Below are 12180 nucleotides of genomic sequence, written 5' to 3' on the forward strand. Positions count from 1 at the left end.
CAGCCTCCTCCGTCCATGGGATTTTCCAGGCAAGAGTGCTGGAGTGGAGTGCCATTGCCTTCTGGGAGATAGTAAAGGACAGGGAAGCCTGGTGTGCTGTAGTTCATGGCGTCGCAAAGAGTTGGACACAACTTAGCAACTGAACAGCAGTAACAACAAAGTTCAGTGTTTAATTGGTAATACCAGGCATCAGATCTTTTTCCTTTTCTTAGAAACTTAAATGAGTGAAGTTCTCATCTATTCCTTTGTATCATGAAAGGACTTTAAATATTATCAAACACTTAGTTCTATATAAGTATCATATTTCTCCTTCATTCTGTTTACATGATACATCACATTATATTTCTTGAATAAGCCTGACCTGGTTATGGTGTATTATGTCTTTATTTTTTATGTTGCTGGATTCAATTAGCAAATATTTTTAGATTTGGGGGAGAATACCATGTTAATGTAAGTTTAATATTTCTTTTTTATCAATATTCCCTGAATAGTTTTGGAATCTAGTTTATTTTGACCTCAGAAAACAAGTTTGGAAGTATTCCTTCATTTTATTTTCTCTAGAAAGAGTTTGCCTAAGATTGTTTTTATATCTTTCTTAAATAATTTGTGGAATTCACCAATTAGTTTTCCAATTGAAAAGAAAACCGGAATTTTTTTTGTAGAAAGATTCTAAAGTATAGGTTTCATTTCTTTAATATGTATAAATATGTTAAGATTTTCTACTCATGTATAGGTTCTGATGTCTTTTTATAGGGACTTATTTTGTCTAAATTTTTGTTATTTCCTGCTATGTGAGCATTTATAATATCCTCTTAGTATTTTTAATGTCTGTAGGATATAAAGTGATGCCTTCTTTTTCTTTCTTGGTATTAGTCGTTTCTGCCTTCTCTCCTTTTCCTTGATGGGTTTCACTAGGGTTGATCGATACCAATATTATTAGTCTTTTTAAAGAATCAATTGTTGCATCATTGTTTCTATGCTATTTTGTTTTTCTATTTAATTAATTTTGTGGAATTTTTTTCATTCAATTTTATCTTTTCTATTTCTTGAGATAGATGCTAGGATCATAGATTTTTCAACTGTTCTTTTGCTCTAATATATCCATCTAAGGCTGTAAATTCTCCTGTGAAGCCAACAGGGTTCCATATGCTCTTATCATTAAATTCAAACTGTTTTCCAGTTTTCATTGTGATCTTCTTTTCAATCTTTGGGAAATTTAGAAGTATATTATTTAATTTCTGAACAGAGAAGGATGTTCTATTTTTTTCTCTTATTATTACAATAATGCTATGAATTAAAGAGGCAAAAGACAGGCCATGATAGGCATGAGAGAGTTACTACCTCAAAAGTGGGAACAAAATAAGTGTGACTCATACCCATAGGTGGTAAAACTTGAAAGCACATGAGTGAAAGAGGCCAAGCTGATGGCCTTTATGCACCAACCCTCACAACCACCACTACACACAACCACCATCACAAAACAGCCAGCAGAAACAGGTCTCTCTCTTTTTTTTCCCCAAGAGGGAGCCATGTTAAATAATTATCATATTATTTTTGAATCATAGATAAATACCATGTTAAATAGAAAAGAGATTTCGATTGACCCCAGCAGGCTTGCCATTCCTGGGAAGACTAGAGGGAGATTGGGCTCAATTTACCACCACCACCAGCAGTGACTTGTTCAGCCCATGTCTGTTGCAACCCAGGAAAACAGTGAAAGGAAACAGTGAAACCCTGGCAACAACTTCAGCCCCTCACTCCATGTGAGGCACTTCACAGCAGGCACTTCAGCAAATAATCTCATGCCAAGATAAGATGTAATTAAAAGCAATTTAAAAAAGCAAGTATTTCAGGTATGCCAGCACTGTAAAAGACAGTAAATGAATAAAGCTTGAAGAAATAGTTAATAGAGCACCCAGAGGAGACCTTTAGGAATAATTAATTTGGGGAAAGCAAAGGAGAACATTGCATCTACAGAAAAAAGGCAGCAATGAGAAACAATTGGGATTAGTTTTTAAATAGTTGAAATTAAACTACACTGGCAAAGTCTCTTCAAAGTTCAATTTTTAAGCAAAGAAATAAACTGATTTGAGAGAATGAAGGAAAATATTCTTTGAGAAGATATTTTTGATAGAAATAAACTCACAAATTGAATTTAACAATAAAGCCTTGTTAAGTTATTACCTTCCTTTTTATTTAAGGTGCTGCATTTTGGGATGTTACCCCTCAGAGGATTACTTTCTTGAAAAAGAAGGCATTTTTCTCCTTTTGGATTTATTAGCAGTAAGTATAATAACTGTTTAACAAAAATTAAATATGTCTTTATTAGCTCTTTACAAACTGAGTATCACAGAACACTACTCTGTGATTAAATGTGCCCCCAAATAGTGTTTAAATGTTTGTTTTAAACAAAAATCCCTCCTGGAGTTCCATAATGTGCATTGGCATAATAAAGAGTCTGAAAATTCCTCCAGTGAAGAAATTGGTTTACTTAGATGAATGTTCCCAAACATATGACAGCAGGGAATTTGTTTTATGTGGATTTTCCCCCACAAAATTAAAGAAACAGCTAGACTACTTCAAAGTCAATAATCATTTACTAATAACTTCTAGCTTGACAAACAAGGAAAGATCAACATTTAAAAAAAAACTGTGTGATTTGTAGGTAATGTGAAGACTCTAGTGTGTCATAGAATAATCCAGAAAGGCTGAGAAGAATGGCAAAGACTCACATTTATCCTTACAGTAATCCCCTCCTAGCCTCAATAAGTGTGTCCATAGTTAAGATAATATAAAGAAAAAGTATACTTTTGTTTCAGTAAAACTCTGAGAGATATTCTCCTGCAGAGTTCTAGGTATGTCACTGCCTGTGATTGCCACCATTCTTGATATTATTAACAGAATAATGAACCTACTTTAACTTAGCAAAGATACTAAACTTATTTGTGTCCTTTCATCTCTGTGAAAGAAAATTAGTTGACACCAGAGATGATAGCAAGCTCATTAGATATAAAACACTACAAACAAAAAATAAGTAAATAATAATTATAATAATAAAAATAACCCACCTTGAATGAGTCATAAGCAGAAACCCTTTGAAAGTTCAGAAAATTGAGCATAATACAAAGGATATATGCATAGTTCTACTTGCTGCTAAGTCACTTCAGTCGTGTCCAACTCTGTGCGACTCCATAAACAGCAGCCCACCAGGCTTCCCCGTCCCTGGGATTCTCCAGGCAAGAACACTGGAGTGGGTTGCCATTTCCTTCTCCAATGCATGAAAGTGAAAAGTGAAAGTGAAGTTGCTCAGTCGTGTCTAACTCTGTGCGACCCCATGGACTGCAGCCTACCAGGCTCCTCCGTCCATGGGATTTTCCAGGCAAGAATACTGGAGTGGAGTGCCATTGCCTTCTCCACATAGCTCTACTTAGGCAGACTTAAACGACATATATCTCACCATGTTTCTCTGACTAGAGTATGTCTAGAAGCACATGGTCAGTGTCAGGGAATTCTCAAAGCTACAAAATTAATTTGTCATATCTTCCTGGAATGTAGCTTCTACTTAATATTTGGAAGTAAGGAATGATATTATGTGTGTGTGTGTGTGTATGTATGTATGTATATATATATATATATATATATATATATATATAAAGTAATTAAAATTTATTTTAAAAATTAAAAGACATTTCTTACTTATATTCATTCTCCTTCACCATTAGGGTTTCTGGATGGAAAGATATGAAGGCTGGTAGGAGAAGCCATATAGCACAGTGATTGTGAGCACAGACTGGAATCAGTCTGATTGAGGCCTCTTGGAGTTGTTAGCTGTGTAACTTTGACAAATTATTTAACACCTCTGTTACCAATTTCTTCATCTATAAAATAGAGATAACAGTATTATCTACCTCATGCATTGCTGCTAGGATTGTATGAATAATTATGTGCATGTGTGTATACATTTACATGCAGTGGTTTGAATAGTTCCTGACATATTTTTGCTGTGTTTTCTTGAATGTAATTATTAGATTGTACTGAATGACTTCCAGAAAAACATCTATTTCCGCTTTATTGACTATACCAAAGCCTTTGACTGTGTGGATCACAAGAAACTGTGGAAAATTCTGAAAGAGATGGGAATACCAGACCATCTGACCTGCCTCTTGAGAAACCTATATGCAGGTCAGGAAGCAACAGTTAGAACTGGACATGGAACAACAGACTGGTTCCAAATAGGAAAAGGAGTGCGTAAAGGCTGTATACTGTCACCCTGCTTATTTAACTTCTATGCAGAGTACATCATGAGAAACGCTGGGCTGGAAGAAGCACAAGCTGGAATCAAGATTGCCGGGAGAAATACCAATAACCTCAGATATGCAGATGACACCACCCTTATGGCAGAAAATGAAGAGGAACTAAAAAGCCTCTTGATGAAAGTGAAAGAGGAGAGTGAAAAAGTTGGCTTAAATCTCAACATTCAGAAAATGAAGATCATGGCATCTGGTCCCATCACTTCATGGGAAATAGATGGGGAAACAGTGGAAACAGTATCAGACTTTTTTTTTTTTAGGCTCCAAAATCACTGCAGATGGTGACTGCAGCCATGAAATTAAAAGACGCTTACTCTTTGGAAGGAAAGTTATGACCAACCTAGATAGCATATTCAAAAGCAGAGACATTACTTTGCCAACAAAGGTCTGTCTAGTCAAGGCTATGGCTTTTCCATTGGTCATGTGTGGATGTGAGAGTTGGACTGTGAAGAAAGCTGAGCGCCGAAGAATTGATGCTTTTAAACTGTGGTGTTGGAGAAGACTCTTGAGAGTCCCTTGGACTGCAAGGAAATCCAAACAGTCCATTCTAAAGGAGATCAGCCCTGGGTGTTCTTTGGAAGGACTGATGCTAAAGCTGAGACTCCAGTACTTTGGCCACCTCATGCAAAGAGTTGACTCATTGGAAAAGAGTCTGATACTGGGAGGGATTGGGGGAAGGAGGAAAAGGGGACGACAGAGGATGAGATGGCTGGATGGCATCACAGAATCAATGGACGTGAGTTTGAGTGAACTCTGAGAGTTGGTGATGGACAGGGAGGCCTGGCATGCTGCGATTGATGGGGTCACAAAGAGTCGGACACGACTGAGCAACTGAACTGAACTGAACTGAATGTAGATTAAACCAACCAAGCTAATTATAAATTACAAATAATCTTTAATGAAGTTTGTATATAAACTTCAACCATTGACATTTGCCTCCCTCCTAAAACTGAAGTATGTGGTGGTAGTTTTAGTTAAGTCATATCTGACTCTTGTGACTCATGGACTGTAGCACACCAGGCTCCTCTGTCCATGGGATTTCCCAGGCAAGAATACTGGTGTGGGTTGTTATTTTCTTCTCCAGGGAATCTTCCCAATGTAGGGATCGAACCCATGTCTCCTACATTGCAGGTGGATTCTTTACCACTGAGCCATTAGGCATTCCCAAAGTGAAGTAGAAGAATAAAAAACTGACTTGATTAAGGATTGTGATTAATACAATCTGTTAAAATATTTATTCAGTGTGTAATAACTGGACATGGAACAACAGACTGGTTCCAAATAGGAAAAAGAGTACATCAAGGCTGTATATTGTCACCCTGCTTATTTAACTTATATGCAGAGTACATCATGAGAAACACTGGGCTGGAAGAAGCACAAGCTGGAATCAAGATTGCCGGGAGAAACACCAATAACCTCAGATATGCAGATGACACCACCCTTATGGAAGAAAGTGAAGAAGAACTAAAGAACCTCTTGATGAAAGTGAAAGAGGAGAGTGAAAAAGTTGGCTTAAAGCTCAGCATGCAGAAAACGAAGATCATGGCATCCGGTCCCATCACTTCATGGGAAATAGATGAGGAAACAGTGGAAACAGTGTCAGACTTTATTTTTTGGGTTCCAAAATACTGCAGATGGTGACTGCAGCCATGAAATTAAAAGACTCTTACTCCTTGGAAGGAAAGTTATGCCCAACCTAGATAGCATATTGAAAAGCAGAGAAGGAAATGGCAACCCACTCCAGTGTTCTTGCCTGGAGAATCCCAGAGATGGGGAAGTCTGGTAGGCTGCCGTCTAAGGGATCGCACAGAGTCGGACACGACTGAAGCGACTTAGCAGCAGCAGCAGCAGTCAAGGCTATGGTTTTTCCAGTGGTCATACATGATTGTGAAAGTTGGACTGTGAAGAAAAGAGCATCGAAGAATTGATACTTTTGAACTGTGGTGTTGGAGAAGACTCTTGAGCGTCCCTTGGACTGCAAGGAAATCCAAACAGTCCATTCTAAAGGAGATCAGCCCTGGGTGTTCTTTGGAAGGACTGATGCTAAAGCTTAAACTCCAGTACTTTGGCCACCTCATACGAAGAGTTGACTCATTGGAAAAGACTCTGATGCTGGGAGGGATTGGGGGCAGGAGGAGAAGGGGACGACAGAGGATGAGATGGCTGGATGACATCACAGAATTGATGGACGTGCGTTTGAGTGAACTCTGGGAGTTGGTGATGGACAGTGAGGCCTGGTGTGCTGCGACTGATGGGGTCACAAAGAGTCGGACTCGAGTGAACTGAACTGAACCGAATAATTGCTCATAAAGGTTAAATATTACTGAGAGTTTACTATGTGACAGTGTGTGTGTATGTTAGTCACTCAGTCGTGTCTGACAGTTTGCGACCCTATGGGCTGTAGCCCTCCAGTCTCCTCTGTCCATGGGATTCTCCAGGCAAGAATACTGGAATGGGTTACCATGCCCTCCTCCAAGGGATCTTCCCAACCCAGTGATTGAACCTGTGTCTCCTGTAGCTCCTGGGAAACCCCATATAAGTTATAATAACTCTCTAAAGCAGGTAATATTATCCATAATTTAATCAAACAGGAAACTGATAATGTATGTAATTCAGACAACAGGTTACATGTTTCTTTTGCCATATTCTATTAGCAGTACACTGTAAGAGTTTCTCAACCAAAAATATTTCACACAGAAGCCATAACTGTGTGGACGCCTTTGCTCTACTTGGACTTCTCTAGTGTGCTGCCATCCGTGGGGTCACTAGGAGTTGGATACGACTGAGCGACTTCACTTTCATTTTTCACTTTCATGCATTGGAGAAGGAAATGGCAACCCACTCCAGTGTTCTTGCCTGGAGAATCCCAGGGACAGGGGAGCCTGGTGGGCTGCCGTCTATGGGGTCGCACAGAGTCGGACACGACTGAAGCGACTTAGCAGCAGTAGCAGCAGCATACTTAAATTTTAGTTTACTGAAAACTATTTGTAGAAAAACAGGAAATATGCTTAATAAGATAGTTTTTCTTAAATGCTAATCTACTCTTTTATGGTTGCTGAGTTTCAAACTATAAAATTATACTTCGTTTTGATTTATTTTCACATGTGACTGCCATTTGGAGTTACTATCAGTTAGTCTCTTAATAATAATGAGGTTACAGCAAGGATGAGTCTTAACAAACTTTAATAAACCAGGTAAATTAAAAAGATCCTATAATTACACTCTTATGTATAGAACAGATGACCTTGCTCCACTTAATTTCAATATTTCTTTTTCTTATTGAACTAAATCAATGACATTTTTGTTCAGGTTATGTTTATGACTACATCAGAATTATATTCAATCTTTTTATTTCTGTTTTTTAAAAGTCTCTATTGTTTGAAAATGAACTCATTACAACGGTATCTATTTTAACAGGAGATGGTCACAAATCATACTTAGAGTCTTGATTTTATAAGGCAGTCATTTAGGAAAAAAACCTACTGATTAATACAATATTTCTCTTTTAAAAGACAATAATTCTTAAAATTTTTATTTTTTTATTTAAAATATATGTATTTATTGCAACATTTTTCTTTTTCTGTTTCCTTGCAAAAGTTAAACCAAAAAAAATTCTGCAATCTAATACTTGGAATAATGGTTGAATTCTGTGATAATCCCAAAACTGCGGCTCATGTCAATGCTTGGCGAGGGAAGAAGGACCAGACAGCTGCTAGTCTTTTAATTAAATTGTGGAGAAAGGAAGAAAAAGAACTAGGAGTAAAACGTGATAAATATGGGAAGATTGTTGGTAAGTGTATTTGTAATTGTTTGTAGAAATAATTAGATCCGTATTTTTAGAAAGAGACATTAGGAAAGTATGGGGCCTTCTACCTCTTTGTTTAAAGTTCTTTTCACAGGGGTCTGCAGATTGAAAGAAAACTAAGTAAATTAGTAGGTTCATGTTTTTATAGAATATTTTCAGGAAATGGTATTTGATTATATTCTTTAACTTGGAAAACAAAACTTAACAGGAGCATTTTCTTTGGGTTATCTGCTTTTGTAAGTATTTTCAGTAATCTTTCATTTACCAATAAAATTTGAAAAAACCTAAAGCATTTTCTTTGGGTTATCTGCTTTTGTAAGTATTTTCAGTAATATTTCATTTACCAATATAATTTGAGTGCTTAAAAAGTAGAGTGCTTAAGAACAATTTTTCTGGTATTTTGAACATTTCTGTTGATTCTCATTTATAGTTTACTTTTTATGTAAAGGAGGAAACTTTTCTAAATAAAAATAAATCAATGGTCATAAATTTAAGTGACTAGACTCTAAATTAATGAAGTTTATAGTACCAGAATTTATATTTCATTTATCTATTCTATAGTGCTATATCGGAGAAGGCAATGGCATCCCACTCCAGTACTTTTGCCTGGAAAATCCCATGGACGGAGGAGCCTGGTAGGCTACAGTCCATGGGGTCGCTAGAGTCAGACACAACTGAGTGACTTCACTTTCACTTTTCACTTTCATGCATTGGAGAAGGAAATGGCAACTGACTCCAGTGTTCTTGCCTGGAGAATCCCAGGGACGGGGGAGCCTGGTGGGCTGCCGTCTATGGGGTCGCTCAGAGTCGGACACAGCTGAAGTGACTTAGCAGCAGCAGCAGCAGCATAGTGCTCTATTACATTTTCTAAACCTCTTATGATTCTTATTATAATTTTATATGTTAGTATTGTTTATTTTTAAGTGAAAATACTTCCCCTTTAACTCCTGGTGATTTCTCTCTTCAATCCATTTGTATTATTTCTAACTTCTAACCCATAACATCATAAAATAGTTTTTATATTTATAGGATAACATATAGAAACCAAAAGCAAATAGGAGATTAAATCATTGTTAAACTGACATGTTCAGTTTCTGGATCTCAAAATTAGAAAAGTTTTTTATGTGAAAGTTTCAGTTTTAAAAAGTAATTTTGTGAAATTTTTATACTTTACATAAACAGTAAAAAATTAAATTTTTCCAACAGAATGGGGAAAAATTGCTGGTTACTTATGTTTTTAAAAGAGTAACCATGTATCAGGCAGTACTGTATTCTGTTAGTATGATGTCTAGACTAAAATCTTAAAATTATTAATTTACTACAATTTTTATCTGTCCTTTCTATATTTTTATGATATCCAATGATTAGATACAAAGAAACCTTTATTTACTAGTTTTCAAGAAGAGCAAAAAATCATACCACTGCCTGCTAACTGCCCAACTATTGCAGTTATGGATGTTGCTGAGAATATCAGAGCAAAAATTTATGCTGTGTTGGGCAAACTAGGTAAGAAGTTACTTGTCAAATTCTAAAGAGCCTCTCTTTCTTTGCTGAGTATTGTGAATTGATTTCACTTTGGAGTCCGTTTTTCAGACATGATGAATAAAAGTCCCTTTATATAGACAAATGCATGTTCCATTGTTATCACAATGCAACCAGCTGCCCCCTTGAGCTCTGGATTTGGGGGAAGGCATCAGTATTTTTTAAGCTCCCCAGGCAATTCCAGAGTACAGTCAGGATTAAAGACAGTTAGTTTAGATGATTAGACTTAAATAGTAGAATTCTGAATCACCTGAGGACTTAACTTCGCTTCTTATTAAGAAAAAAGTCCTCACTCTAAAGATTGTAAAAGTACAGTATCATGGTCTGACCACAGCACAGAAAGCGTTCCTTTTTTAATGACTACATAAGGATGACCTGGCAGAGGTTTGTTACAGGAGGAAGCCAGATGCTCACAGAAGTAACATTTTCATAAATCAGGATGAAATCAAAAGGAATCATTTGCATTTTTATGATAGATATATGCCTTTTAGAATTATTTGCTCAGTTAAAGTAATTCTCTCTTTATAAACTTTGTTTAGATTTTGAAAATTTACCTGGCTTATCTGCTGAAGATTTTGTCACTCTGTGTATCATACATAGATATCTTGATTTTAAAGTGAGTACCTTCTTAGCCTTGTTATTAAAATCTAGTATACAAGTCATCAGTTGGGAAAGATCTATTCATATTTGTGAGCAATAATCCACATACTATATAGTTTTTAGTTTTCATTTTACATCTGATACTATTCAAGGAGCATACAATTAATTAATTGGGTAATTCCATGGGATAAAATTTCATCCAACTTTTAGTTTATAAAGAAAGATAGACATTACTGAATAGAAGCCTAACAGATCTTTAAAACATAATTTCTTCTCTTTTAGAAGGGTATTTAGAGCTAGAATTGGGACTTCCCTGGTGGTCCAGTGGTTAAGAATCCACCTGCCAATGCAAGGGACACAGGTTCGATCCCTGGTCTGGGAAGATCCCACATGCCACAGGGCAACTAAGCCTGGTGCCACAACTACTGAGCCTGTGCTCCAGAGTGAGCCTGTGCTTTGCCACAGGAGAAGCCACTGCAATGAGAAGCCTGTGCATGGCAATGAAGAGTAGCCCTGGCTCTCAGCAACTAGAAAAAGCCCACACACAGCAACGAAGACTAAGTGCAGTCAAAAGTTTCAAAAATAATTTTCTTTAAAAGAGCTAGAATTGAATGAATTATTACTTATTAAAATAAATTATTAATACTTATTAAAGTATTGTTTTATCATTACATTATCCAATGGTCAAATATCAATTAATAGTCCTGGGTTGCTTACTTCTCTGGTTATATACTTTTTGGTAAATAAATGCCTTTGAACTTCTAGAAAAGCCTTTTTAAGTAAACATGCTCTTCTAATATTAGTACTATGTATTGAATGCTGTAAATGAATAAATCTCTACTTAAAAAGGGAAAACAAGGCTTAATTTTACCCATATCCTGGATGAATATTTTTTTCCTCTAAATTTAAATATACTCAAATGCAGTAATTTCCATATATCCCAGTATATGAGGTGGAGCTACAGCATGATGAAATCAACATATTAAGAGTTTTAGGTCAAGTATTACCTTAGCTAGAAGATGAGGGACAAGGCCCTGTTTCTGGGATGACTAGGTACCAGGATTCCAGAAATCTCCATCTTCACTGTTCTATAAATTCATCTTGACCCAGTCTTCAAACAGGGCTTTAGAAAGGAAAGCATCAGTACTTCAGGAGGATCAAAGTAAAGCAACAATTTGTGCAGCTGTGAAAACAGAGTGACTATAAAGGAGAGGGCAGTGATTATGGCAATGAACTACACTTAGATAGTAGAGCCTTCTCTGTGAATACTTATCATTGAAAAACATTAGGTAAGTGATTCCTGAATACTCAAATGTAACTGTTGCCTCAAATCATTCCCAGTGCCACTTATTCCCAAAGAGTAAGTTAGGAAAAGCTGGTTCCGTAAGTGTTAACTTTGGAATGATCACTCAAATACATTTTAGGTTACCTAAAAGTATATCATTTATTTTTGGTTAGTTTAACTTGTTTAAACTTTGCTATAACAGATTGGAGAAATATGGAATGAAATATATGAAGAAATAAAATTAGAAAAGCTAAGACCAGTCACCACAGACAAAAAAATTTTGGAATCTATTACAGCAGCATCAGAAAATATTGGAAAGATGGTTGTTTCTCTGCAAAGTGAGATGATTGAAAGCCAAGCACGCCAAGATGTGCAAAATGAACAAAAAGTATATACAAAAGTAAGCCAAAATAATTTCAGTGTATAAACTAGTTGAAATTATCCCTAAGGTATTTGCCTTATTTGTGAATGCTTCAGCACTTAAGAGTCATTTTGTGATTTTCTTTTATAGTTACTTTCTGTGTCTTTGTACAGATTGAAAGAAAACATGGAGTAAATAGCTTGAAATTCAATTATTGTAGTCAATGCTGGTCTATGACATTATAATTTTATTTCTAAAGGCTTACATTTCCATTTTT

At 36.2% G+C, this 12180-nt stretch overlaps 1 protein-coding gene across 4 annotated transcripts in view; it reads left to right on the forward strand.

Annotated features, from left to right (window-relative positions):
* Positions 1–12180, forward strand: part of CFAP69 (cilia and flagella associated protein 69) — a 67169-nt gene that overhangs the window by 43998 nt on the left and 10991 nt on the right. For all 4 annotated transcript variants that reach the window (XR_009494252.1, XM_003585986.6, XM_010804355.4 and 1 more), the window contains 5 exons: positions 2202–2283; positions 7908–8100; positions 9484–9621; positions 10197–10273; positions 11745–11942. Coding sequence is in view for 3 of the 4 variants with exons in the window: in XM_003585986.6 (XP_003586034.2) it covers positions 2202–2283; positions 7908–8100; positions 9484–9621; positions 10197–10273; positions 11745–11942 (688 nt within the window). In the remaining variant the exon portion in view is untranslated. The remainder of the gene's footprint in view (positions 1–2201; positions 2284–7907; positions 8101–9483; positions 9622–10196; positions 10274–11744; positions 11943–12180) is intronic.

Source organism: Bos taurus, chromosome 4 (assembly GCF_002263795.3).
Source record: "Bos taurus isolate L1 Dominette 01449 registration number 42190680 breed Hereford chromosome 4, ARS-UCD2.0, whole genome shotgun sequence".
Taxonomy (NCBI): domain Eukaryota; kingdom Metazoa; phylum Chordata; class Mammalia; order Artiodactyla; family Bovidae; genus Bos; species Bos taurus.